We start from the raw sequence: 26,689 nt of genomic DNA, 5'->3' as shown, positions 1-26,689 counted from the left end.
CGTGATTTTCAGATCTGCCACTTCCGCCTTGGACTCTTGTATGAGGAGCACATTGTAGGGCCTGCGTCTAGCTTGTCCCTTACTTGTGTGAGCTGTCCGCGAAGCCCGTTGATGTTCCACTGCAGAACGGAGGGACAGCTGGGAGTCTGGACACTCATCCTCTTGCTTGCTTTAGGGCGTGCTGTCATTGTGGTCCAGCGGTGGAAAGACGTGATGCCTGCGGAGAGTGAGAAGGGGAAAGTCGGCCGGCAGATCCGACTGGAATTGAGCGAACTAGGTTAGAGCTGGGCCCAGCATCCACAGCAGGACGTCCATTTGCCACAGAGCGTCCCAAATATGTTGCTCGAGGGGGTGTGGAGGGGTGCGTTGCCCGCCGTGCCAAGGGGATTCCTGGGTGCTTGCCGCTGCTGGGGGGAGGAGGAAAGGCGGCGGGCATGCGCCATTAGAAGAGGGAAGGAGGCCACCGTCCGACCAGACTGATTCGTGGGGGAGAGTGGGACCTGTCCATTCCGCTTGTAGGGGGGAGGAGGGAGCTGTTGGGCCCGCTGCTGTTGAGGGGGGTTGGGGGAGGAAGCGTTGCAGCGCTCCACTTGTCTTCGGGGTAGAGAGGAGGGTGCGCGCGCCGCTGCTTGTTTACATTTTAGTGGTCGTCGCACGAGATGACCGACCCACGGGTGTTGTGACAAAGTTCTGCCCTCCTCATGCGCTTGCGTTGTCGCTTCGAGGGCCGGCTCCGTTCGGGTCCAGACGTCTCCTTGTAGGGTTGGGGGTTCCGCTGGCTCTCCTGTTTTCGGTTCCCCGCGCGCTGTGGGCTTGTGTCTTAGGCACGGTGGGTGTCCCTCCTCTCCGCCGGGTGGTCCTCGCTGCTCGCCGTGTTCCTGTCGGCTGTGGGTGCGCATCAGAGGCTGTGGCAGACGCGGAGCCGCAAGTTGCTTTCCCTGTAGACTGTTGGCTTTGGTCGGAGACTGGGGGAGTTTGGTGCTCCGCGTTGCTCGTCGCAATCCTTGTAGGCTGTCGGACACGGTAAGGGGCCACCTGCAGAGTCCCTGTCGACTCGGGTCAGAGGCTGTGCTCGTCGCGCTCCCTGTTTGCTGTGCGACGAGGTCCGAGGCGCTGCACCGTCTCCAATTGTGCCCAGTGGTTGCGGGAGAGTTTGAATAGTGGCAGCATGTAGAGGCCTCGTGAAAGGATAAGTCCTTTGTACAGTGTGATCATCATAGCCCGCGATGTGCGGCGTTGCGGTCCCGCTAGCATACGGATTATGTTTGTGTGACGCCTCACTATTTGGATTACGTCGCGGACTGTGGGGCTCCATGTGGGCCCCCTCTCCAGCGCCACCCCAAGGTGATTCGCATGTTTTTGAATTGGAATTTTCGATCCGTCTGCCCAAATTGTTATTGCGAATTTGTAAGTGTGATGAGGCGGGCTACAGAGTACGACTGATTATGCCGCGGAGAGTGTTAGGCCGAGGCTAGTTGGGAAGAATTCTGTGTTAGTTACCGCGCATTGTGGGACTGTTTTTACTGCTTCTCTGTTCTAACCTCGGCCTGTGACCCATATTGCGATGTCATCCGCGTAGATAGCGATTCCGGGTTGTATTACTCCTTCGCTTGGGGGAGAGTGGCTAGGGCAACGTTGAACAAGAGGGGGGATAGTACGCCGCCCTGGGGGGAGACTCCTTGGCCGATCGGTCGCGGGGTGCTCAGCTAGCCAGAGGAACGAAGCTGAGCAGTCCTGCCCGACAGGTAAGCTCTCACGTACTTGAGTGGGCGGTCCCATATTCCGAGCTGCTTAAGCGCTTTTATGATTGCGGAGTGTTTGACGGCGTCAAAAGCTTTAGAGATGTCTAGCAGGACGACTCCCGTCATTCTGCTCAGTGCTTTACCCTTTTCGAGCAGCGTGGCAATTTCTACGATGGCATCGGCCGTGCATCGATTCTTTCGGAAGCCACAGGTGTTCTCGTGAAAAGCTCCGACTGACTCGAGATGGTGCTCGAGCCGTCGTTGCACGAGTCGCTCGAGAAGCTTCCCAACGCACGAAGTGAGTGCGATGGGCCTGTAGGAGCTGAGTTCAGTAGCTGGCTTGTTAGGCTTCCTAATGGGCACGACCACGGCCGATCGCCAGGACTCCGGTAGATCCGCGTCCCGCCACGCCTTATTGAGAAGCTCTAGGAGAGCAGGGCGGCTGTTTTTGTCCAGATTTCTGAGCGCTGCGTTAGTGACGCCGTCCGCTCCGGGGGCCGTCTTCTTGCGCGAGAGGCCTGCCAGGGCGCGGTCTAACTCGTGCAAAGTAAAATCCTCCTGGCCAGCGGTCATCTTGGTAGCTCTCACTGGCAACCAGCCTCTCCAGCCATAGGGGGCTCTTCGCGCGGGGGGAGGAGGGGGGGCACTGAGCAGCGTGTCTGCCAGCTTTTCCAGCATGTCGGCATAGGAGATGCCGAGGCGTATAGCTAATCCTTTGAGGGGATGTCTCGGCCCTGGCCGATTGGCCAGGACACGCGCCATTCTCCACGCCTCGGCTGCTCCTCGGGGTCCGGCAAAGGAGTCGCACTTGAGGTCTCATTGCTCTCTGCTGAGGCGCAGAGCGTGCCGTTTAAAGAGCGCGTCGAAGCGCCGGAACACGAGTGTGTCCACGTGCAGGCCGGTCCGATTCGCTCTCTTCTGAGCCTGCCGGCGCTTGGCTCGTAGCTGCAACCAGCGAAGGTCGGGGTTTGGCCGATTCACCGGAACGTGCACCGTTTGCGTGGCCTCTTTTAGGGCTTGGGCGATCGTTTCTGCTGTGAGGGGTTTACCGAGAGCTTCGAGGCGCCACAGGATCGCTCGATAGCGGTCCCAGTGTACCACTTTACAGAACTTGACGGCCGGTTTGGGGGCGGGGCCCATGAGAATCGGGGTGTGATCGCTCCCCCAGCCGTCTAATTGTGTCTGAGGCACTCCTGTGAGTGGGAGGCTCGCCGTGCAGATCGTTAAACCTAGGCGCTACTCTCTACTCCCGCCCTTAGAGACGTCGGGGCTCCCGTCCCACAATGAGCTATGTCGGTGCGGTCTAGGGTGCACTGAAGCTGCCTACCCCTCGCACTCGTCCGTTTGTCCCCCCACAGCTCATTATGCGCATTGAAGTCGCCCCCGAGAAAGATGTGTCCAGTCTCCCGCGCTCTTATAGTCGCGAGTACGCGGGAACGCCAATGTCCGACGGGGTGGACGTAACACGAGAATACAGAGAATTCGTGCTCACCCCTTCTGATGCGGACACCGACGATCTCCGCCCTCGCTGAGCAGTAGTCCCTTGTGTCGATTCCGCAGTGGGGCACAGAGTTTTTCACGTAGAGGACGGCCCAGGGATGTTTCTTGGCTCCACAGCAGGTGTACGACGTGTAGCCCGAGATGTCCAGTTTGGACGCCTCGAGCTTGGGCTCCTGGATCAGGAGCACGTCGTAGGGCCTGCGTAAGAGTTCGTCCCTTACATGAGCGAGCCGTCCGCAAAGACCGTTGATGTTCCACTGCAGAATCGAGGGACAGCTGGGAGACTGGACGCTCGTCCTCTTTCTTGTTTTAGGCTGTGCTGGCATAGTGGCTCAGCGGAGGGAAGGTGTGATGCCTGGTGAGCGTGAGCATGGGGGAGTCAGCCGGGAGGGCAGACTGGAGATGAGAGTATTCGACCAGAGCAGGGCCGATCACCCGAAGCAGGTGATCGATCTGGCGCAGAGTGACAACCAGCAGCTGTTCGAGGGGATGAATGGGGGGGCGTTGCCCGTCGCACCAAGGGGATTCCCCTGCAGCTGCTGGGGGGAGAGGGAAAGGTGGCGGAGGCGCGCCGTTAGAGGAGGGGAGGAGGCCACCGCCAGTCCAGACAGACTCGTGAGGGAGAGAGGGGCCAGTCCATTCCGCTTGCGGGGGGAGGAGGGAGCTGCTGCTGCTGGTGGCGTGCAGCGCTCGCCTCGTCTTCCGGGTGGAAAGGAGGGTGCGGGCGCTGCTGCGCCTCTTGTTCCGCAGGAGGGGGGGGGGGGGGGGGGGGGGGGGGAGGAGGAGGCTGCCTCGGTTTGTTTACATTGGCCTCTCCGTCTGTCTGGGCTGCCGGGGCGCTCTTGTTTTGATGGCGCTCAGCCTGTCTTTGGCGCTTCCGCTGTCGCTTCGAAGTTTTCGCCGGTCCGAAGGTCTCCTTGTAGGCCTGAGGGCTTTGTCGGGTTGACTGCTCCTTGCGTTGGGAGATCCTCTCCTCCGGTTGAGTTTGTCGGTTCTGCTCTGTCTGCCGATCCTGGTCCTCAATCCTGGTCGGCTGTTGGCGCTGTTCAGGGGCTGCAGGGCCGTGGTGCTCCGTGGTGCGTTCCCTGTTGGCTGTGGGCTCAGGTCAGGGGCTGTGTGGGCTGCGCTCCCTGTTGGCTGTGGGGTAGGGCCTTGTGTCGCTGCTCTCGCGGGGCCTCGCTGAAAGGGGGCGGGTGGGGCTGCGAGGGGGTTTGAATCCGCGAGGAACGGGAATTCCCGCCGTGACTCTTCGCTTGGGTGGCGGGTGAGGAGGAACGTCGTGAGGGACGGGTGCTTCCACGCGGCAGAAGAGAGTGGGCGTGGCGTCCGGAGTTCCTCCCGTTGGTCTTGTGCTTGGGGCCGACGTTTTTGGTCCTCTGCGAAGGCCACGGCGTGTTTTCTGGCTTCCGGCCTTGTGCAGCCCGTGCCGCGGAAAATCGTTTCCTCGAGCCTGGCGCGCTGGTAGGCGGGGCATCTTTTGTCGGTGGCTCGGTGGAGGTATCCGCAGTTGGGGCACTTAGGGTTGGCGGCGCGCGGACACTCTCCTCGGGGGTGCTTTTGTGGGCAAGTTGGGCAGGCGGTGGGCATGGTACACGCAGATCGTACGTGCCCAAGTCTCCCACACGCCGTGCATTGCGTGGGACGCACCTTCAGGGGCTCGACGTAGAAGCGCACCTGGAACAGCTCGACGAACCTCGGGCGAGGTCCGTCAAAGCGGAGTTTGGCGCATCTCCTTTCGCCGAACCGCCTCAGGTGCACGATGGGGCTGTCGGCTATCAGCCTGTCCTTCAGAAATGCGTCGCTATCCCTGGGGTTGAGGCCGCAGATAGTCCCGCATTCCTGGGCTGTAGGAACGGGCGTGAAGGCGTGAACCTCCATCTCTCCCAGTTTTTGGGTCCCGAGGAGGGTCTGTCGGGTTGCCGCTTCCTCAGTGTCCACGGCCAGGACGTTTCTTGCAAGGTTGAAGCGAATGGCCATCGTCTTCCCGGGCACGATCTTCTGCACGTAGCTGGCGATGCGCAGCCTGTTTTGTATAGTGAATTTCGCCTGACCAGCAGGACGAAACAGGACAGTGCAGGGGCCATCTTCTGCCAGCTCCGTGCCTCGGTCAGTGACGCCATCTTGTATAGCCGAGGAGGCCTTTTCTTGTGGTGTGGCCTTACCACGTTCGAGAGTGGCCTTGGTCGGTTGTCCGACGGCCTTGTCATTGGAAGGGGAGAGGAGGGCGAAGCTGTTGTGCACGGGCAGGGAGTGGTGCACGTCATCGTTCTCCTCCTCGCTCTCGTTGTCATTATCGGTGGAGGGGAGGGTGTCTTGTACAGGTTGGTTCCCTTCCTCCGTCGGGGGGGTGGGAGAGGGTGTCACGCCTTCCGTCCGCTGGCCGTCAGGCGAGGCAGGGGGGAGGGGGTTGTTTACGTCCGTTCGCGGAGGGCCGCCTGATGTGCTGGCGCCCTGCAACGGGTGAGGGGGGTGAGAGGGGCTCACCTCCTGGTGTCTTGGGGAGGCCGGCAGAGGCCGGCTCGCCATCTTGAGTGTTTGGGGACGCTTGTCCGCCATTGTCGTGTCCCGTGAGATCCGGGTTTGTGTTTGAAGATGGCTCCGCGAGGAGCTCTTTGGTGTCCCTCGCCAGCGTCTGGCTGGCGATTGAATCAAGGATAATGGCCTCAAGAATGGCCTCTTTATCAGAGTTGCGCATGGCCACGCTTCTTGTTACGTATGGGGGCTCCTTTGTGCCCTCCATTTGGGCTTTGTCTTGCCCCTCCCGAAGGAGGGGCGGGGGGGAAGGGTTAGATTAAGAAGAAAAAAGGGGTTTGGGTCCCTCTGCCCTGGGGCTCTGGGATCCCTTTTACCTGTACCCCTCCAGGGGGATGAGGTGTCCTAAGTTCCTAACGATGAATTAAATTAAATTAATGTGCTATTTTGTGGTCTCTCTGCCGCCTCTTTAAGGCAGCAGTTTAACCTTAACTTTACTCTCACTTTAACTAAACTTCTATTAACTTTAAGCTACCAAAAACGCGTGTGCTCACTTTGGTACCTAAATTAAGAGTCCACTCCCTGAACTCGTTGGCGCGTTTTAGCTTTTTTATAAGTTTTCACAGCATTCTGAAAAATGTGCTCCGCCCAAAATAAAGCTTCGCGATTGGTTCCTGCGCGAACCAATGAGCAAGCAGTTGAAAGTACAATTTTTTGGGAGAGGGTTTTGGGAGAGGAGTGTTATGAAGCAGAAACAGTGCAAGGCGAAAACGCGCTCTTGCAGCGCCCCCCAAGCGGAGAGGACTGGCACTTGCTTTGATTTTCTGCTTCTCGATGTGCTGACTCCCTCACTCACTCAGTGTTCGTTGGTTTGTTCGGTTGTCCACTTCTCACCTCCACCTCGAATTTATACACAACCCCCCACAAAATTGTAAAAAAAAAAAAAAAAAGAAAAAAAATCCACCAAAAAGAGATTTAATTGAAGGACCGGGTGAAAATAAAATTTTTACGTCTTGGTTCCAAAAAGACGTTTGCCCGAGCATTTAGACGACTTTGCAAAAAGAAATGCAGTCTTGGTTGCACAACACTCTTTGCCTGGACATTTGAACAACCCGGCGAGAATGGGAAATTTTTTCATCTTGGTTTCAAAAAGACGTTTGCCTGATCATTTGAACGACCCAGCGAGAATAGGAACTTTTTACGTATCCACTTTTGTGTGTGTTTTTTTTGATTATTGAAACACTTTATTTCAAAACGTACAATTGTTCTTGTCAAAGACTTAGCGCTAACTTGTGAAGTACGTCTATACCGGGCCTTTCGTTTATTTTTTTCCTCATGAGTGACGTTAACAAAGAAATAACATTTGAAGAATATAACAGTTTCTCTGTTTCAAAAGGGTCAATGGTTTCTAAAGTTTCGAATTTCCTAATGTCTTTCGTTGCCTTGAAAGGGCTTTTTCTGAACAATAGCTTCCAGAGTATAACGCCTAGAGTCCATACGACGGTACTCTCGGGGTAATATATACCATTTATATACCATTTTGGTGGCGCATAAAGTGGTGTTCCTGCGTATGTTCTCCTAAGACGTTTTGAACACTCTACTGCAAAATCGAAATCTAAAATGGTAATTGCCATTGTTTCTTTATTGATGAGTATATTTGCTTCTTTTAAATCACAGTGAATAATTCCACATTTGACCCAACAGTCGTAATATCATAATATCATAATATCATCATCATTCTTGACTCGATTATAATACGATGTATTGTCATTATCATCGTCCGCATTGTCACAATAAGTATCACTATAGACGCTATCGTCAATTAATGTATCATATATTGACGATTGTGATAAACAATCGTCAATACTGTCATTACTATCAAAACCGTATTTGATTAGATCTTCAATATAAGACTTGTTCATCCTCTCTTTAGTAATCAAGGGTCAAAATTAAACTCAGAGTCTGTATGGATACCTTGAAATAATTCTTCTGCTAATCTTCGCTTGCATACGTTATTAATAGCCACCCTGTTGATAATCGATGTACCAGGTTCTTTTGACGAGCTAGGACATGGTGTACCTGTAATGAAAGGAAAAAATAAATATTAAAAATTATATATAGAAAGGGAAGAACTAAACAAATAACGTACGTAAATAGATCTCGTCAAAATTGATTCGACCTTGCATGCAGGGTGCATCTTCGTTACAGCCGACATCTTCATTGCAAGGTAAATCACACTCGGCAATGGATTCTGTAATGTAGATAAATAGACAAATAAATAAAACAATCATAAAACTATGTTATACAATAAATTATTGACATACGTTTCAGAACATCGTCAAGATTGAGTGGTGGTTGCCAGGACACCTCGTCCACCAAAGAAGGTGCTGGTCGGTCGTCGATATCTCCATTAACTTTATCATAGAGTTCAACGTTGTCACAAGCGCCTGCTTCAGAGTAGCGCTTATGTTTGTCACACATTTCTTCTTCCCCATTAGTCATGAATTGTATATCACACTCTTTATCGTATTGGCAATCTTGAATAACTATGCCATCGTTACCAATAAGCGCTCTTTCGCTTCCATGATATTGGGACTCTTCCTGGCATATCGGTTGTCCGTCATAGCTTTTTACAACTTGTGTTATGCACTCTTCTTCGTTGTCTTTGCGAACTTGGGTAATCGCAGCCTGATATTCCTTGCCATCTTCTACTGCGTTGTCAACACCATGTTCGGTCGGCTTATCGAGCCCTTCTTTTTCCTCTTCGGAACCCCCTACCCCCAGCATTGGTTTTTCTGTAAAATGAAAGCGATATTTGTTCAATTTTGATTATATTACGAAATGAATACAAATAATTACTAACCAAAGAATAAAAAAAATACACTTACCATTCGAAGCGTTGTCGATTCTCGATGTCCATGCCATGTCTTCGTCACATCCTCCCCAGGGATCCGAAGATTCTGTCAATTGGTTAATGCGATCTCGCACATCTTGAAAAACCTGATCCTCTGGATCGTCCGTTGACACTTGTATTGCAGCAGAAGTTTGAGGTGTTTCCTTCTCATTGCTTTTAACAGCAGCAGCAGCAGCAGCAGCGGCGACACAATTGTTGCTTGATGGCATTATTCTCGTGAATATACGGATTGAATTAAGTACTTCACTAAGACATTGTTTAGACCACATATGTAGACGAGTGTCCGTAATGTCTTCAACGTTTGTATTAGTATAAATACTCATAAGAGTACTCATTATATCAATGAAGATTTGTGGGTGCAAGAACCTATTGGCAAAGGCTTCGTCTTGACCAGATTCCCAAAAATTCGTAAGATGAAATATGAAACTTTTTTTATTTCCTCTATTAGAGGTTTTTGGATTTGTAATAGTATGCCTTGCAACGTGAGCGAACCCCACAGCAGTGCGTTTGCCTTCTTGTGCATGTTTCATGTTCTCATTGACAGTGCCAAAGTTTGAATCGACGATAGACTTTATGTTATGCCTCACCATAAATAAGGAAGCTGGAGTATTCAGCTTCATGTTAAAGGGATTTAGTATAGGTCGCATCCTCAAATAGAATTCTGCCAATACTTGTACATTTGTGCATTCGATAATAAAGGTACAATCCATGGGATCACTGTATCGAATTACACTATAAATGACGTAAAAGAAAAAAGAAGCTTCGAGTAAAGAAGTGTCCAGTTGATTACCCTCATTTTTACACGAAAAAAAAATATTAGTCAAAAATTCCTTCAGAAAGTCCCAAGGAACTTGCGCATTCACACTCCGCACACCGCTTGCGTACACGTGTGGTTGTTCCCAAATGGCTGGATATGCACACATACTTTCGACAATGCTGCTCATGGAATCCAAATCGTTTTTCTGACTGATGACGAATTTTGAAAACACGTTCCATAAATCGTCGTCGGTTGTAAACATGGGAAGGGTACAAACCGTCTTGATGCTTTCTACGATTTGATTCACCATAACGTCCTGTTGATCAGATGGAGTTTCGTGTAAGAATTCCTTGATGTTGTTTCGGACCTCCTGCGACGTTAATGCTGGTATCATAAAATATTCGAGCATAGCACTGTTCCCAACAGTGGGTCGGTGAGTCTTGGTGGCTATATATTTGTACGGATAATAATACGGTAATGTATATCCATTGAATAGATTAAAACCAATATTCCATACTGGTTTCATAACTGTAATACTCTCTAATATAATGGGTTGCAAAACATTAGGTTGAATTGAAATATTCTTCCCAGAGCGGTAGTAAAATAATTTGCTTCTATCCATATCTTTTCTTAGTGGCAACAATATCTTCGAGTCTAACTTCTCGATGGTTTTCTTGAGCACTACCATCAAACTTTTAGCAACGGATCTTTCTTGAAGATCTCTAATTAACTTAACATCCATGTATGGTAGATACATGGACGTATCTATTGCTGGTATAAAATCCTGAGTCGAATAAAAGACTGTTAAATGAATTAAATCTTTTATAATGTTGTTAGGCATCACTATTTTAAAAGTTAGCATATCCCAATCCGATGGGAGTTCTTCGAAGATTGGCAATACGCTTCCATACTGCTTAGCACATCTCGTCAAACTTCTTTTCTTGAGAAACAATGAATTAACCTTTTCTTCATTCAAATCAATCGACGAACTTCTATTCCCTCTTCGACGACGTTTACTTTTAGTTTGCAGTTGCATAGACGGTGAATCTGAAAACGACGTATTCGATGGTACGAGTACGGCTATAGGCTCGGAAGAAGAAGAAGTCCGTGCGCCGAACGAACTGTCACTCTTACGCTTACGATCCTTTTTAGGGAAGTTCATCTCGTAGACTGATATTCGTAGTTACATGTACGGCCTATATATAGGCAAATATGCGTAGCGTCTCGTGTTACTATACGAAAAAAAAATAACAGCCACAATATAAACAAATGCTTTTGGAAGGGATAAATATTGTTTTATTAACGTACCCATCCAATCGGAGAGCATGGTACACTCTCATCCAATATCTTCTTTCTTTCATTCTACCAACACCCAGACGCACACAGACACACACATACACAAAAAAAGCACGTAAACTTCGTATAGACAACATATACACACCCCCACACTCTCTTTTTTGGGGGTGGGTCTTTTTTATATACCACTCCACACACTCTATTTTTTCTTTACAATAACAATAACGCAAAGAAAAGTCTATATGTATATTGTATAGAAATGTGAAGGAATACGAAAGAAAATGTAATAATTAAATGTCATACGTTTTTAAGAGCAATACCCTCCACAAGATATTTTTTGTGTGTGTTTTTTTTGATTATTGAAACACTTTATTTCAAAACGTACAATTGTTCTTGTCAAAGACTTAGCGCTAACTTGTGAAGTACGTCTATACCGGGCCTTTCGTTTATTTTTTTCCTCATGAGTGACGTTAACAAAGAAATAACATTTGAAGAATATAACAGTTTCTCTGTTTCAAAAGGGTCAATGGTTTCTAAAGTTTCGAATTTCCTAATGTCTTTCGTTGTCTTGAAAGGGCTTTTTCTGAACAATAGCTTCCAGAGTATAACGCCTAGAGTCCATACGACGGTACTCTCGGGGTAATATATACCATTTATATACCATTCTGGTGGCGCATAAAGTGGTGTTCCTGCGTATGTTCTCCTAAGACGTTTTGAACACTCTACTGCAAAATCGAAATCTAAAATGGTAATTGCCATTGTTTCTTTATTGATGAGTATATTTGCTTCTTTTAAATCACAGTGAATAATTCCACATTTGACCCAACAGTCGTAATATCATAATATCATAATATCATCATCATTCTTGACTCGATTATAATACGATGTATTGTCATTATCATCGTCCGCATTGTCACAATAAGTATCACTATAGACGCTATCGTCAATTAATGTATCATATATTGACGATTGTGATAAACAATCGTCAATACTGTCATTACTATCAAAACCGTATTTGATTAGATCTTCAATATAAGACTTGTTCATCCTCTCTTTAGTAATCAAGGGTCAAAATTAAACTCAGAGTCTGTATGGATACCTTGAAATAATTCTTCTGCTAATCTTCGCTTGCATACGTTATTAATAGCCACCCTGTTGATAATCGATGTACCAGGTTCTTTTGACGAGCTAGGACATGGTGTACCTGTAATGAAAGGAAAAAATAAATATTAAAAATTATATATAGAAAGGGAAGAACTAAACAAATAACGTACGTAAATAGATCTCGTCAAAATTGATTCGACCTTGCATGCAGGGTGCATCTTCGTTACAGCCGACATCTTCATTGCAAGGTAAATCACACTCGGCAATGGATTCTGTAATGTAGATAAATAGACAAATAAATAAAACAATCATAAAACTATGTTATACAATAAATTATTGACATACGTTTCAGAACATCGTCAAGATTGAGTGGTGGTTGCCAGGACACCTCGTCCACCAAAGGGGGTGCTGGTCGGTCGTCGATATCTCCATTAACTTTATCATAGAGTTCAACGTTGTCACAAGCGCCTGCTTCAGAGTAGCGCTTATGTTTGTCACACATTTCTTCTTCCCCATTAGTCATGAATTGTATATCACACTCTTTATCGTATTGGCAATCTTGAATAACTATGCCATCGTTACCAATAAGCGCTCTTTCGCTTCCATGATATTGGGACTCTTCCTGGCATATCGGTTGTCCGTCATAGCTTTTTACAACTTGTGTTATGCACTCTTCTTCGTTGTCTTTGCGAACTTGGGTAATCGCAGCCTGATATTCCTTGCCATCTTCTACTGCGTTGTCAACACCATGTTCGGTCGGCTTATCGAGCCCTTCTTTTTCCTCTTCGGAACCCCCTACCCCCAGCATTGGTTTTTCTGTAAAATGAAAGCGATATTTGTTCAATTTTGATTATATTACGAAATGAATACAAATAATTACTAACCAAAGAATAAAAAAAATACACTTACCATTCGAAGCGTTGTCGATTCTCGATGTCCATGCCATGTCTTCGTCACATCCTCCCCAGGGATCCGAAGATTCTGTCAATTGGTTAATGCGATCTCGCACATCTTGAAAAACCTGATCCTCTGGATCGTCCGTTGACACTTGTATTGCAGCAGAAGTTTGAGGTGTTTCCTTCTCATTGCTTTTAACAGCAGCAGCAGCAGCAGCAGCGGCGACACAATTGTTGCTTGATGGCATTATTCTCGTGAATATACGGATTGAATTAAGTACTTCACTAAGACATTGTTTAGACCACATATGTAGACGAGTGTCCGTAATGTCTTCAACGTTTGTATTAGTATAAATACTCATAAGAGTACTCATTATATCAATGAAGATTTGTGGGTGCAAGAACCTATTGGCAAAGGCTTCGTCTTGACCAGATTCCCAAAAATTCGTAAGATGAAATATGAAACTTTTTTTATTTCCTCTATTAGAGGTTTTTGGATTTGTAATAGTATGCCTTGCAACGTGAGCGAACCCCACAGCAGTGCGTTTGCCTTCTTGTGCATGTTTCATGTTCTCATTGACAGTGCCAAAGTTTGAATCGACGATAGACTTTATGTTATGCCTCACCATAAATAAGGAAGCTGGAGTATTCAGCTTCATGTTAAAGGGATTTAGTATAGGTCGCATCCTCAAATAGAATTCTGCCAATACTTGTACATTTGTGCATTCGATAATAAAGGTACAATCCATGGGATCACTGTATCGAATTACACTATAAATGACGTAAAAGAAAAAAGAAGCTTCGAGTAAAGAAGTGTCCAGTTGATTACCCTCATTTTTACACGAAAAAAAAATATTAGTCAAAAATTCCTTCAGAAAGTCCCAAGGAACTTGCGCATTCACACTCCGCACACCGCTTGCGTACACGTGTGGTTGTTCCCAAATGGCTGGATATGCACACATACTTTCGACAATGCTGCTCATGGAATCCAAATCGTTTTTCTGACTGATGACGAATTTTGAAAACACGTTCCATAAATCGTCGTCGGTTGTAAACATGGGAAGGGTACAAACCGTCTTGATGCTTTCTACGATTTGATTCACCATAACGTCCTGTTGATCAGATGGAGTTTCTTGATGTTGTTTCGGACCTCCTGCGACGTTAATGCTGGTATCATAAAATATTCGAGCATAGCACTGTTCCCAACAGTGGGTCGGTGAGTCTTGGTGGCTATATATTTGTACGGATAATAATACGGTAATGTATATCCATTGAATAGATTAAAACCAATATTCCATACTGGTTTCATAACTGTAATACTCTCTAATATAATGGGTTGCAAAACATTAGGTTGAATTGAAATATTCTTCCCAGAGCGGTAGTAAAATAATTTGCTTCTATCCATATCTTTTCTTAGTGGCAACAATATCTTCGAGTCTAACTTCTCGATGGTTTTCTTGAGCACTACCATCAAACTTTTAGCAACGGATCTTTCTTGAAGATCTCTAATTAACTTAACATCCATGTATGGTAGATACATGGACGTATCTATTGCTGGTATAAAATCCTGAGTCGAATAAAAGACTGTTAAATGAATTAAATCTTTTATAATGTTGTTAGGCATCACTATTTTAAAAGTTAGCATATCCCAATCCGATGGGAGTTCTTCGAAGATTGGCAATACGCTTCCATACTGCTTAGCACATCTCGTCAAACTTCTTTTCTTGAGAAACAATGAATTAACCTTTTCTTCATTCAAATCAATCGACGAACTTCTATTCCCTCTTCGACGACGTTTACTTTTAGTTTGCAGTTGCATAGACGGTGAATCTGAAAACGACGTATTCGATGGTACGAGTACGGCTATAGGCTCGGAAGAAGAAGTCCGTGCGCCGAACGAACTGTCACTCTTACGCTTACGATCCTTTTTAGGGAAGTTCATCTCGTAGACTGATATTCGTAGTTACATGTACGGCCTATATATAGGCAAATATGCGTAGCGTCTCGTGTTACTATACGAAAAAAAAATAACAGCCACAATATAAACAAATGCTTTTGGAAGGGATAAATATTGTTTTATTAACGTACCCATCCAATCGGAGAGCATGGTACACTCTCATCCAATATCTTCTTTCTTTCATTCTACCAACACCCAGACGCACACAGACACACACATACACAAAAAAAGCACGTAAACTTCGTATAGACAACATATACACACCCCCACACTCTCTTTTTTGGGGGTGGGTCTTTTTTATATACCACTCCACACACTCTATTTTTTCTTTACAATAACAATAACGCAAAGAAAAGTCTATATGTATATTGTATAGAAATGTGAAGGAATACGAAAGAAAATGTAATAATTAAATGTCATACGTTTTTAAGAGCAATACCCTCCACAAGATATTTTTTGTGTGTGTTTTTTTTGATTATTGAAACACTTTATTTCAAAACGTACAATTGTTCTTGTCAAAGACTTAGCGCTAACTTGTGAAGTACGTCTATACCGGGCCTTTCGTTTATTTTTTTCCTCATGAGTGACGTTAACAAAGAAATAACATTTGAAGAATATAACAGTTTCTCTGTTTCAAAAGGGTCAATGGTTTCTAAAGTTTCGAATTTCCTAATGTCTTTCGTTGTCTTGAAAGGGCTTTTTCTGAACAATAGCTTCCAGAGTATAACGCCTAGAGTCCATACGACGGTACTCTCGGGGTAATATATACCATTTATATACCATTCTGGTGGCGCATAAAGTGGTGTTCCTGCGTATGTTCTCCTAAGACGTTTTGAACACTCTACTGCAAAATCGAAATCTAAAATGGTAATTGCCATTGTTTCTTTATTGATGAGTATATTTGCTTCTTTTAAATCACAGTGAATAATTCCACATTTGACCCAACAGTCGTAATATCATAATATCATAATATCATCATCATTCTTGACTCGATTATAATACAATGTATTGTCATTATCATCGTCCGCATTGTCACAATAAGTATCACTATAGACGCTATCGTCAATTAATGTATCATATATTGACGATTGTGATAAACAATCGTCAATACTGTCATTACTATCAAAACCGTATTTGATTAGATCTTCAATATAAGACTTGTTCATCCTCTCTTTAGTAATCAAGGGTCAAAATTAAACTCAGAGTCTGTATGGATACCTTGAAATAATTCTTCTGCTAATCTTCGCTTGCATACGTTATTAATAGCCACCCTGTTGATAATCGATGTACCAGGTTCTTTTGACGAGCTAGGACATGGTGTACCTGTAATGAAAGGAAAAAATAAATATTAAAAATTATATATAGAAAGGGAAGAACTAAACAAATAACGTACGTAAATAGATCTCGTCAAAATTGATTCGACCTTGCATGCAGGGTGCATCTTCGTTACAGCCGACATCTTCATTGCAAGGTAAATCACACTCGGCAATGGATTCTGTAATGTAGATAAATAGACAAATAAATAAAACAATCATAAAACTATGTTATACAATAAATTATTGACATACGTTTCAGAACATCGTCAAGATTGAGTGGTGGTTGCCAGGACACCTCGTCCACCAAAGGGGGTGCTGGTCGGTCGTCGATATCTCCATTAACTTTATCATAGAGTTCAACGTTGTCACAAGCGCCTGCTTCAGAGTAGCGCTTATGTTTGTCACACATTTCTTCTTCCCCATTAGTCATGAATTGTATATCACACTCTTTATCGTATTGGCAATCTTGAATAACTATGCCATCGTTACCAATAAGCGCTCTTTCGCTTCCATGATATTGGGACTCTTCCTGGCATATCGGTTGTCCGTCATAGCTTTTTACAACTTGTGTTATGCACTCTTCTTCGTTGTCTTTGCGAACTTGGGTAATCGCAGCCTGATATTCCTTGCCATCTTCTACTGCGTTGTCAACACCATGTTCGGTCGGCTTATCGAGCCCTTCTTTTTCCTCTTCGGAACCCCCTACCCCCAGCATTGGTTTTTCTGTAAAATGAAAGCGATATTTGTTCAATTTTGATTATATTACGAAATGAATACAAATAATTACTAACCAAAGAATAAAAAAAATACACTTACCATTCGAAGCGTTGTCGATTCTCGATGTCCATGCCATGTCTTCGTCACATCCTCCCCAGGGATCCGAAGATTCTGTCAATTGGTTAATGCGATCTCGCACATCTTGAAAAACCTGATCCTCTGGATCGTCCGTTGACACTTGTATTGCAGCAGAAGTTTGAGGTGTTTCCTTCTCATTGCTTTTAACAGCAGCAGCAGCAGCAGCAGCGGCGACACAATTGTTGCTTGATGGCATTATTCTCGTGAATATACGGATTGAATTAAGTACTTCACTAAGACATTGTTTAGACCACATATGTAGACGAGTGTCCGTAATGTCTTCAACGTTTGTATTAGTATAAATACTCATAAGAGTACTCATTATATCAATGAAGATTTGTGGGTGCAAGAACCTATTGGCAAAGGCTTCGTCTTGACCAGATTCCCAAAAATTCGTAAGATGAAATATGAAACTTTTTTTATTTCCTCTATTAGAGGTTTTTGGATTTGTAATAGTATGCCTTGCAACGTGAGCGAACCCCACAGCAGTGCGTTTGCCTTCTTGTGCATGTTTCATGTTCTCATTGACAGTGCCAAAGTTTGAATCGACGATAGACTTTATGTTATGCCTCACCATAAATAAGGAAGCTGGAGTATTCAGCTTCATGTTAAAGGGATTTAGTATAGGTCGCATCCTCAAATAGAATTCTGCCAATACTTGTACATTTGTGCATTCGATAATAAAGGTACAATCCATGGGATCACTGTATCGAATTACACTATAAATGACGTAAAAGAAAAAAGAAGCTTCGAGTAAAGAAGTGTCCAGTTGATTACCCTCATTTTTACACGAAAAAAAAATATTAGTCAAAAATTCCTTCAGAAAGTCCCAAGGAACTTGCGCATTCACACTCCGCACACCGCTTGCGTACACGTGTGGTTGTTCCCAAATGGCTGGATATGCACACATACTTTCGACAATGCTGCTCATGGAATCCAAATCGTTTTTCTGACTGATGACGAATTTTGAAAACACGTTCCATAAATCGTCGTCGGTTGTAAACATGGGAAGGGTACAAACCGTCTTGATGCTTTCTACGATTTGATTCACCATAACGTCCTGTTGATCAGATGGAGTTTCTTGATGTTGTTTCGGACCTCCTGCGACGTTAATGCTGGTATCATAAAATATTCGAGCATAGCACTGTTCCCAACAGTGGGTCGGTGAGTCTTGGTGGCTATATATTTGTACGGATAATAATACGGTAATGTATATCCATTGAATAGATTAAAACCAATATTCCATACTGGTTTCATAACTGTAATACTCTCTAATATAATGGGTTGCAAAACATTAGGTTGAATTGAAATATTCTTCCCAGAGCGGTAGTAAAATAATTTGCTTCTATCCATATCTTTTCTTAGTGGCAACAATATCTTCGAGTCTAACTTCTCGATGGTTTTCTTGAGCACTACCATCAAACTTTTAGCAACGGATCTTTCTTGAAGATCTCTAATTAACTTAACATCCATGTATGGTAGATACATGGACGTATCTATTGCTGGTATAAAATCCTGAGTCGAATAAAAGACTGTTAAATGAATTAAATCTTTTATAATGTTGTTAGGCATCACTATTTTAAAAGTTAGCATATCCCAATCCGATGGGAGTTCTTCGAAGATTGGCAATACGCTTCCATACTGCTTAGCACATCTCGTCAAACTTCTTTTCTTGAGAAACAATGAATTAACCTTTTCTTCATTCAAATCAATCGACGAACTTCTATTCCCTCTTCGACGACGTTTACTTTTAGTTTGCAGTTGCATAGACGGTGAATCTGAAAACGACGTATTCGATGGTACGAGTACGGCTATAGGCTCGGAAGAAGAAGAAGTCCGTGCGCCGAACGAACTGTCACTCTTACGCTTACGATCCTTTTTAGGGAAGTTCATCTCGTAGACTGATATTCGTAGTTACATGTACGGCCTATATATAGGCAAATATGCGTAGCGTCTCGTGTTACTATACGAAAAAAAAATAACAGCCACAATATAAACAAATGCTTTTGGAAGGGATAAATATTGTTTTATTAACGTACCCATCCAATCAGAGAGCATGGTACACTCTCATCCAATATCTTCTTTCTTTCATTCTACCAACACCCAGACGCACACAGACACACACATACACAAAAAAAGCACGTAAACTTCGTATAGACAACATATACACACCCCCACACTCTCTTTTTTGGGGGTGGGTCTTTTTTATATACCACTCCACACACTCTATTTTTTCTTTACAATAACAATAACGCAAAGAAAAGTCTATATGTATATTGTATAGAAATGTGAAGGAATACGAAAGAAAATGTAATAATTAAATGTCATACGTTTTTAAGAGCAATACCCTCCACAAGATATTTTTTGTGTGTGTTTTTTTTGATTATTGAAACACTTTATTTCAAAACGTACAATTGTTCTTGTCAAAGACTTAGCGCTAACTTGTGAAGTACGTCTATACCGGGCCTTTCGTTTATTTTTTTCCTCATGAGTGACGTTAACAAAGAAATAACATTTGAAGAATATAACAGTTTCTCTGTTTCAAAAGGGTCAATGGTTTCTAAAGTTTCGAATTTCCTAATGTCTTTCGTTGTCTTGAAAGGGCTTTTTCTGAACAATAGCTTCCAGAGTATAACGCCTAGAGTCCATACGACGGTACTCTCGGGGTAATATATACCATTTATATACCATTCTGGTGGCGCATAAAGTGGTGTTCCTGCGTATGTTCTCCTAAGACGTTTTGAACACTCTACTGCAAAATCGAAATCTAAAATGGTAATTGCCATTGTTTCTTTATTGATGAGTATATTTGCTTCTTTTAAATCACAGTGAATAATTCCACATTTGACCCAACAGTCGTAATATCATAATATCATAATATCATCATCATTCTTGACTCGATTATAATACGATGTATTGTCATTATCATCGTCCGCATTGTCACAATAAGTATCACTATAGACGCTATCGTCAATTAATGTATCATATATTGACGATTGTGATAAACAATCGTCAATACTGTCATTACTATCAAAACCGTATTTGATTAGATCTTCAATATAAGACTTGTTCATCCTCTCTTTAGTAATCAAGGGTCAAAATTAAACTCAGAGTCTGTATGGATACCTTGAAATAATTCTTCTGCTAATCTTCGCTTGCATACGTTATTAATAGCCACCCTGTTGATAATCGATGTACCAGGTTCTTTTGACGAGCTAGGACATGGTGTACCTGTAATGAAAGGAAAAAATAAATATTAAAAATTATATATAGAAAGGGAAGAACTAAACAAATAACGTACGTAAATAGATCTCGTCAAAATTGATTCGACCTTGCATGCAGGGTGCATCTTCGTTACAGCCGACATCTTCATTGCAAGGTAAATCACACTCGGCAATGGATTCTGTAATGTAGATAAATAGACAAATAAATAAAACAATCATAAAACTATGTTATACAATAAATTATTGACATACGTTTCAGAACATCGTCAAGATTGAGTGGTGGTTGCCAGGACACCTCGTCCACCAAAGGGGGTGCTGGTCGGTCGTCGATATCTCCATTAACTTTATCATAGAGTTCAACGTTGTCACAAGCGCCTGCTTCAGAGTAGCGCTTATGTTTGTCACACATTTCTTCTTCCCCATTAGTCATGAATTGTATATCACACTCTTTATCGTATTGGCAATCTTGAATAACTATGCCATCGTTACCAATAAGCGCTCTTTCGCTTCCATGATATTGGGACTCTTCCTGGCATATCGGTTGTCCGTCATAGCTTTTTACAACTTGTGTTATGCACTCTTCTTCGTTGTCTTTGCGAACTTGGGTAATCGCAGCCTGATATTCCTTGCCATCTTCTACTGCGTTGTCAACACCATGTTCGGTCGGCTTATCGAGCCCTTCTTTTTCCTCTTCGGAACCCCCTACCCCCAGCATTGGTTTTTCTGTAAAATGAAAGCGATATTTGTTCAATTTTGATTATATTACGAAATGAATACAAATAATTACTAACCAAAGAATAAAAAAAATACACTTACCATTCGAAGCGTTGTCGATTCTCGATGTCCATGCCATGTCTTCGTCACATCCTCCCCAGGGATCCGAAGATTCTGTCAATTGGTTAATGCGATCTCGCACATCTTGAAAAACCTGATCCTCTGGATCGTCCGTTGACACTTGTATTGCAGCAGAAGTTTGAGGTGTTTCCTTCTCATTGCTTTTAACAGCAGCAGCAGCAGCAGCAGCAGCGGCGACACAATTGTTGCTTGATGGCATTATTCTCGTGAATATACGGATTGAATTAAGTACTTCACTAAGACATTGTTTAGACCACATATGTAGACGAGTGTCCGTAATGTCTTCAACGTTTGTATTAGTATAAATACTCATAAGAGTACTCATTATATCAATGAAGATTTGTGGGTGCAAGAACCTATTGGCAAAGGCTTCGTCTTGACCAGATTCCCAAAAATTCGTAAGATGAAATATGAAACTTTTTTTATTTCCTCTATTAGAGGTTTTTGGATTTGTAATAGTATGCCTTGCAACGTGAGCGAACCCCACAGCAGTGCGTTTGCCTTCTTGTGCATGTTTCATGTTCTCATTGACAGTGCCAAAGTTTGCATCGACGATAGACTTTATGTTATGCCTCACCATAAATAAGGAAGCTGGAGTATTCAGCTTCATGTTAAAGGGATTTAGTATAGGTCGCATCCTCAAATAGAATTCTGCCAATACTTGTACATTTGTGCATTCGATAATAAAGGTACAATCCATGGGATCACTGTATCGAATTACACTATAAATGACGTAAAAGAAAAAAGAAGCTTCGAGTAAAGAAGTGTCCAGTTGATTACCCTCATTTTTACACGAAAAAAAAATATTAGTCAAAAATTCCTTCAGAAAGTCCCAAGGAACTTGCGCATTCACACTCCGCACACCGCTTGCGTACACGTGTGGTTGTTCCCAAATGGCTGGATATGCACACATACTTTCGACAATGCTGCTCATGGAATCCAAATCGTTTTTCTGACTGATGACGAATTTTGAAAACACGTTCCATAAATCGTCGTCGGTTGTAAACATGGGAAGGGTACAAACCGTCTTGATGCTTTCTACGATTTGATTCACCATAACGTCCTGTTGATCAGATGGAGTTTCGTGTAAGAATTCCTTGATGTTGTTTCGGACCTCCTGCGACGTTAATGCTGGTATCATAAAATATTCGAGCATAGCACTGTTCCCAACAGTGGGTCGGTGAGTCTTGGTGGCTATATATTTGTACGGATAATAATACGGTAATGTATATCCATTGAATAGATTAAAACCAATATTCCATACTGGTTTCATAACTGTAATACTCTCTAATATAATGGGTTGCAAAACATTAGGTTGAATTGAAATATTCTTCCCAGAGCGGTAGTAAAATAATTTGCTTCTATCCATATCTTTTCTTAGTGGCAACAATATCTTCGAGTCTAACTTCTCGATGGTTTTCTTGAGCACTACCATCAAACTTTTAGCAACGGATCTTTCTTGAAGATCTCTAATTAACTTAACATCCATGTATGGTAGATACATGGACGTATCTATTGCTGGTATAAAATCCTGAGTCGAATAAAAGACTGTTAAATGAATTAAATCTTTTATAATGTTGTTAGGCATCACTATTTTAAAAGTTAGCATATCCCAATCCGATGGGAGTTCTTCGAAGATTGGCAATACGCTTCCATACTGCTTAGCACATCTCGTCAAACTTCTTTTCTTGAGAAACAATGAATTAACCTTTTCTTCATTCAAATCAATCGACGAACTTCTATTCCCTCTTCGACGACGTTTACTTTTAGTTTGCAGTTGCATAGACGGTGAATCTGAAAACGACGTATTCGATGGTACGAGTACGGCTATAGGCTCGGAAGAAGAAGAAGTCCGTGCGCCGAACGAACTGTCACTCTTACGCTTACGATCCTTTTTAGGGAAGTTCATCTCGTAGACTGATATTCGTAGTTACATGTACGGCCTATATATAGGCAAATATGCGTAGCGTCTCGTGTTACTATACGAAAAAAAAATAACAGCCACAATATAAACAAATGCTTTTGGAAGGGATAAATATTGTTTTATTAACGTACCCATCCAATCAGAGAGCATGGTACACTCTCATCCAATATCTTCTTTCTTTCATTCTACCAACACCCAGACGCACACAGACACACACATACACAAAAAAAGCACGTAAACTTCGTATAGACAACATATACACACCCCCACACTCTCTTTTTTGGGGGTGGGTCTTTTTTATATACCACTCCACACACTCTATTTTTTCTTTACAATAACAATAACGCAAAGAAAAGTCTATATGTATATTGTATAGAAATGTGAAGGAATACGAAAGAAAATGTAATAATTAAATGTCATACGTTTTTAAGAGCAATACCCTCCACAAGATATTTTTTGTGTGTGTTTTTTTTGATTATTGAAACACTTTATTTCAAAACGTACAATTGTTCTTGTCAAAGACTTAGCGCTAACTTGTGAAGTACGTCTATACCGGGCCTTTCGTTTATTTTTTTCCTCATGAGTGACGTTAACAAAGAAATAACATTTGAAGAATATAACAGTTTCTCTGTTTCAAAAGGGTCAATGGTTTCTAAAGTTTCGAATTTCCTAATGTCTTTCGTTGTCTTGAAAGGGCTTTTTCTGAACAATAGCTTCCAGAGTATAACGCCTAGAGTCCATACGACGGTACTCTCGGGGTAATATATACCATTTATATACCATTCTGGTGGCGCATAAAGTGGTGTTCCTGCGTATGTTCTCCTAAGACGTTTTGAACACTCTACTGCAAAATCGAAATCTAAAATGGTAATTGCCATTGTTTCTTTATTGATGAGTATATTTGCTTCTTTTAAATCACAGTGAATAATTCCACATTTGACCCAACAGTCGTAATATCATAATATCATAATATCATCATCATTCTTGACTCGATTATAATACAATGTATTGTCATTATCATCGTCCGCATTGTCACAATAAGTATCACTATAGACGCTATCGTCAATTAATGTATCATATATTGACGATTGTGATAAACAATCGTCAATACTGTCATTACTATCAAAACCGTATTTGATTAGATCTTCAATATAAGACTTGTTCATCCTCTCTTTAGTAATCAAGGGTCAAAATTAAACTCAGAGTCTGTATGGATACCTTGAAATAATTCTTCTGCTAATCTTCGCTTGCATACGTTATTAATAGCCACCCTGTTGATAATCGATGTACCAGGTTCTTTTGACGAGCTAGGACATGGTGTACCTGTAATGAAAGGAAAAAATAAATATTAAAAATTATATATAGAAAGGGAAGAACTAAACAAATAACGTACGTAAATAGATCTCGTCAAAATTGATTCGACCTTGCATGCAGGGTGCATCTTCGTTACAGCCGACATCTTCATTGCAAGGTAAATCACACTCGGCAATGGATTCTGTAATGTAGATAAATAGACAAATAAATAAAACAATCATAAAACTATGTTATACAATAAATTATTGACATACGTTTCAGAACATCGTCAAGATTGAGTGGTGGTTGCCAGGACACCTCGTCCACCAAAGAAGGTGCTGGTCGGTCGTCGATATCTCCATTAACTTTATCATAGAGTTCAACGTTGTCACAAGCGCCTGCTTCAGAGTAGCGCTTATGTTTGTCACACATTTCTTCTTCCCCATTAGTCATGAATTGTATATCACACTCTTTATCGTATTGGCAATCTTGAATAACTATGCCATCGTTACCAATAAGTGCTCTTTCGCTTCCATGATATTGGGACTCTTCCTGGCATATCGGTTGTCCGTCATAGCTTTTTACAACTTGTGTTATGCACTCTTCTTCGTTGTCTTTGCGAACTTGGGTAATCGCAGCCTGATATTCCTTGCCATCTTCTACTGCGTTGTCAACACCATGTTCGGTCGGCTTATCGAGCCCTTCTTTTTCCTCTTCGGAACCCCCTACCCCCAGCATTGGTTTTTCTGTAAAATGAAAGCGATATTTGTTCAATTTTGATTATATTACGAAATGAATACAAATAATTACTAACCAAAGAATAAAAAAAATACACTTACCATTCGAAGCGTTGTCGATTCTCGATGTCCATGCCATGTCTTCGTCACATCCTCCCCAGGGATCCGAAGATTCTGTCAATTGGTTAATGCGATCTCGCACATCTTGAAAAACCTGATCCTCTGGATCGTCCGTTGACACTTGTATTGCAGCAGAAGTTTGAGGTGTTTCCTTCTCATTGCTTTTAACAGCAGCAGCAGCAGCAGCAGCGGCGACACAATTGTTGCTTGATGGCATTATTCTCGTGAATATACGGATTGAATTAAGTACTTCACTAAGACATTGTTTAGACCACATATGTAGACGAGTGTCCGTAATGTCTTCAACGTTTGTATTAGTATAAATACTCATAAGAGTACTCATTATATCAATGAAGATTTGTGGGTGCAAGAACCTATTGGCAAAGGCTTCGTCTTGACCAGATTCCCAAAAATTCGTAAGATGAAATATGAAACTTTTTTTATTTCCTCTATTAGAGGTTTTTGGATTTGTAATAGTATGCCTTGCAACGTGAGCGAACCCCACAGCAGTGCGTTTGCCTTCTTGTGCATGTTTCATGTTCTCATTGACAGTGCCAAAGTTTGAATCGACGATAGACTTTATGTTATGCCTCACCATAAATAAGGAAGCTGGAGTATTCAGCTTCATGTTAAAGGGATTTAGTATAGGTCGCATCCTCAAATAGAATTCTGCCAATACTTGTACATTTGTGCATTCGATAATAAAGGTACAATCCATGGGATCACTGTATCGAATTACACTATAAATGACGTAAAAGAAAAAAGAAGCTTCGAGTAAAGAAGTGTCCAGTTGATTACCCTCATTTTTACACGAAAAAAAAAATATTAGTCAAAAATTCCTTCAGAAAGTCCCAAGGAACTTGCGCATTCACACTCCGCACACCGCTTGCGTACACGTGTGGTTGTTCCCAAATGGCTGGATATGCACACATACTTTCGACAATGCTGCTCATGGAATCCAAATCGTTTTTCTGACTGATGACGAATTTTGAAAACACGTTCCATAAATCGTCGTCGGTTGTAAACATGGGAAGGGTACAAACCGTCTTGATGCTTTCTACGATTTGATTCACCATAACGTCCTGTTGATCAGATGGAGTTTCTTGATGTTGTTTCGGACCTCCTGCGACGTTAATGCTGGTATCATAAAATATTCGAGCATAGCACTGTTCCCAACAGTGGGTCGGTGAGTCTTGGTGGCTATATATTTGTACGGATAATAATACGGTAATGTATATCCATTGAATAGATTAAAACCAATATTCCATACTGGTTTCATAACTGTAATACTCTCTAATATAATGGGTTGCAAAACATTAGGTTGAATTGAAATATTCTTCCCAGAGCGGTAGTAAAATAATTTGCTTCTATCCATATCTTTTCTTAGTGGCAACAATATCTTCGAGTCTAACTTCTCGATGGTTTTCTTGAGCACTACCATCAAACTTTTAGCAACGGATCTTTCTTGAAGATCTCTAATTAACTTAACATCCATGTATGGTAGATACATGGACGTATCTATTGCTGGTATAAAATCCTGAGTCGAATAAAAGACTGTTAAATGAATTAAATCTTTTATAATGTTGTTAGGCATCACTATTTTAAAAGTTAGCATATCCCAATCCGATGGGAGTTCTTCGAAGATTGGCAATACGCTTCCATACTGCTTAGCACATCTCGTCAAACTTCTTTTCTTGAGAAACAATGAATTAACCTTTTCTTCATTC

The 26,689-nt window shown here is 42.8% G+C and overlaps 5 protein-coding genes, 1 long non-coding RNA gene and 1 pseudogene across 9 annotated transcripts; all 7 read right to left on the bottom strand.

Moving 5' to 3' along the window:
- Positions 1-3,045: 3,045 nt before the first annotated feature.
- Positions 3,046-3,568, bottom strand: LOC115309034 (annotated as a pseudogene).
- Positions 3,569-7,454: 3,886 nt separating this feature from the next.
- On the bottom strand, positions 7,455-8,093 carry LOC120841816. Its single transcript, XR_006078469.1, has 3 exons — positions 8,039-8,093; positions 7,864-7,965; positions 7,455-7,793 (listed from the first exon to the last, which is right to left on the bottom strand). It is a non-coding gene; the product is annotated as an uncharacterized LOC120841816 (long non-coding RNA).
- A 13-nt stretch (positions 8,094-8,106) lies between these two features.
- Positions 8,107-13,764, bottom strand: LOC120841813. Of its 2 annotated transcripts, none has more exons than XM_040212800.3 (5): positions 12,695-13,764; positions 12,131-12,601; positions 11,956-12,057; positions 8,603-11,885; positions 8,107-8,509 (listed from the first exon to the last, which is right to left on the bottom strand). In XM_040212800.3, exons 1-4 carry the CDS (start codon positions 13,737-13,739, stop codon positions 11,743-11,745), a joined length of 1,761 nt encoding a protein of 586 aa, XP_040068734.3. In that variant the 5' UTR covers positions 13,740-13,764; the 3' UTR covers positions 8,107-8,509; positions 8,603-11,742. The 2 variants fall into 2 exon arrangements, with proteins under 2 accessions (XP_040068734.3, XP_040068735.3); XM_040212801.3 differs by having other exon boundaries at positions 11,986-12,057.
- A 1,890-nt stretch (positions 13,765-15,654) lies between these two features.
- LOC120841814 lies at positions 15,655-19,657 on the bottom strand. Of its 2 annotated transcripts, none has more exons than XM_040212802.3 (4): positions 16,771-19,657; positions 16,207-16,677; positions 16,032-16,133; positions 15,655-15,961 (listed from the first exon to the last, which is right to left on the bottom strand). In XM_040212802.3, the coding sequence occupies exons 1-4, from the start codon at positions 17,861-17,863 to the stop codon at positions 15,819-15,821; spliced, it is 1,809 nt and encodes a 602-aa protein (XP_040068736.2). In that variant the 5' UTR covers positions 17,864-19,657; the 3' UTR covers positions 15,655-15,818. The 2 variants fall into 2 exon arrangements, with proteins under 2 accessions (XP_040068736.2, XP_040068737.2); XM_040212803.3 differs by having other exon boundaries at positions 16,062-16,133.
- A 44-nt stretch (positions 19,658-19,701) lies between these two features.
- Positions 19,702-20,974, bottom strand: LOC120841815. 2 transcript variants are annotated; one of them, XM_040212804.3, is made up of 4 exons: positions 20,850-20,974; positions 20,286-20,756; positions 20,111-20,212; positions 19,702-20,040 (listed from the first exon to the last, which is right to left on the bottom strand). In XM_040212804.3, the coding sequence occupies exons 1-4, from the start codon at positions 20,884-20,886 to the stop codon at positions 19,898-19,900; spliced, it is 753 nt and encodes a 250-aa protein (XP_040068738.3). In that variant the 5' UTR covers positions 20,887-20,974; the 3' UTR covers positions 19,702-19,897. The 2 variants fall into 2 exon arrangements, with proteins under 2 accessions (XP_040068738.3, XP_040068739.3); XM_040212805.3 differs by having other exon boundaries at positions 20,141-20,212.
- Positions 20,894-24,435, bottom strand: LOC121838360. The gene is made up of 4 exons (XM_042294554.1): positions 24,381-24,435; positions 24,206-24,307; positions 20,987-24,135; positions 20,894-20,900 (listed from the first exon to the last, which is right to left on the bottom strand). The coding sequence occupies exons 3-4, from the start codon at positions 22,795-22,797 to the stop codon at positions 20,894-20,896; spliced, it is 1,818 nt and encodes a 605-aa protein (XP_042150488.1). The 5' UTR covers positions 22,798-24,135; positions 24,206-24,307; positions 24,381-24,435.
- On the bottom strand, positions 24,352-25,779 carry LOC120841817. Its single transcript, XM_040501787.2, has 2 exons — positions 24,945-25,779; positions 24,352-24,851 (listed from the first exon to the last, which is right to left on the bottom strand). Exons 1-2 carry the CDS (start codon positions 25,678-25,680, stop codon positions 24,352-24,354), a joined length of 1,236 nt encoding a protein of 411 aa, XP_040357721.2. The 5' UTR covers positions 25,681-25,779.
- Between the last annotated feature and the right edge of the window lie 910 nt (positions 25,780-26,689).

Source organism: Ixodes scapularis, unplaced genomic scaffold (genome assembly GCF_016920785.2).
Source record: "Ixodes scapularis isolate PalLabHiFi unplaced genomic scaffold, ASM1692078v2 PGA_scaffold6__148_contigs__length_123643588, whole genome shotgun sequence".
In the NCBI taxonomy this organism is placed as follows: domain Eukaryota; kingdom Metazoa; phylum Arthropoda; class Arachnida; order Ixodida; family Ixodidae; genus Ixodes; species Ixodes scapularis.
Note: the sequence above shows the minus strand (reverse complement) of the source record. Positions and strands in the feature narration are given on the sequence as shown.

Bases quoted from the DNA above. Each gene is read 5' to 3' on its own strand.
- LOC120841813 (XM_040212800.3), bottom strand. From the start codon at position 13,739: ATGTTTACAACCGACGACGATTTATGGAACGTGTTTTCAAAATTCGTC. The intron at 12,602-12,694 runs GTAAGTGTATTT...TTCATTTTACAG, and splicing joins AATCGACAACGCTTCGAATG to AAAAACCAATGCTGGGGGTA. The intron at 11,886-11,955 runs GTACGTTATTTG...CTTTCATTACAG, and splicing joins TTTTGACGAGATCTATTTAC to GTACACCATGTCCTAGCTCG.
- LOC120841815 (XM_040212804.3), bottom strand. From the start codon at position 20,886: ATGGCATGGACATCGAGAATCGACAACGCTTCGAATG. The intron at 20,757-20,849 runs GTAAGTGTATTT...TTCATTTTACAG, and splicing joins AATCGACAACGCTTCGAATG to AAAAACCAATGCTGGGGGTA. The intron at 20,041-20,110 runs GTACGTTATTTG...CTTTCATTACAG, and splicing joins TTTTGACGAGATCTATTTAC to GTACACCATGTCCTAGCTCG.
- LOC120841814 (XM_040212802.3), bottom strand. From the start codon at position 17,863: ATGGTGAATCAAATCGTAGAAAGCATCAAGACGGTTTGTACCCTTCCC. The intron at 16,678-16,770 runs GTAAGTGTATTT...TTCATTTTACAG, and splicing joins AATCGACAACGCTTCGAATG to AAAAACCAATGCTGGGGGTA. The intron at 15,962-16,031 runs GTACGTTATTTG...CTTTCATTACAG, and splicing joins TTTTGACGAGATCTATTTAC to GTACACCATGTCCTAGCTCG.
- LOC121838360 (XM_042294554.1), bottom strand. From the start codon at position 22,797: ATGAACTTCCCTAAAAAGGATCGTAAGCGTAAGAGTGACAGTTCGTTC.
- LOC120841817 (XM_040501787.2), bottom strand. From the start codon at position 25,680: ATGGATTGTACCTTTATTATCGAATGCACAAATGTACAAGTATTGGCA. The intron at 24,852-24,944 runs GTAAGTGTATTT...TTCATTTTACAG, and splicing joins AATCGACAACGCTTCGAATG to AAAAACCAATGCTGGGGGTA.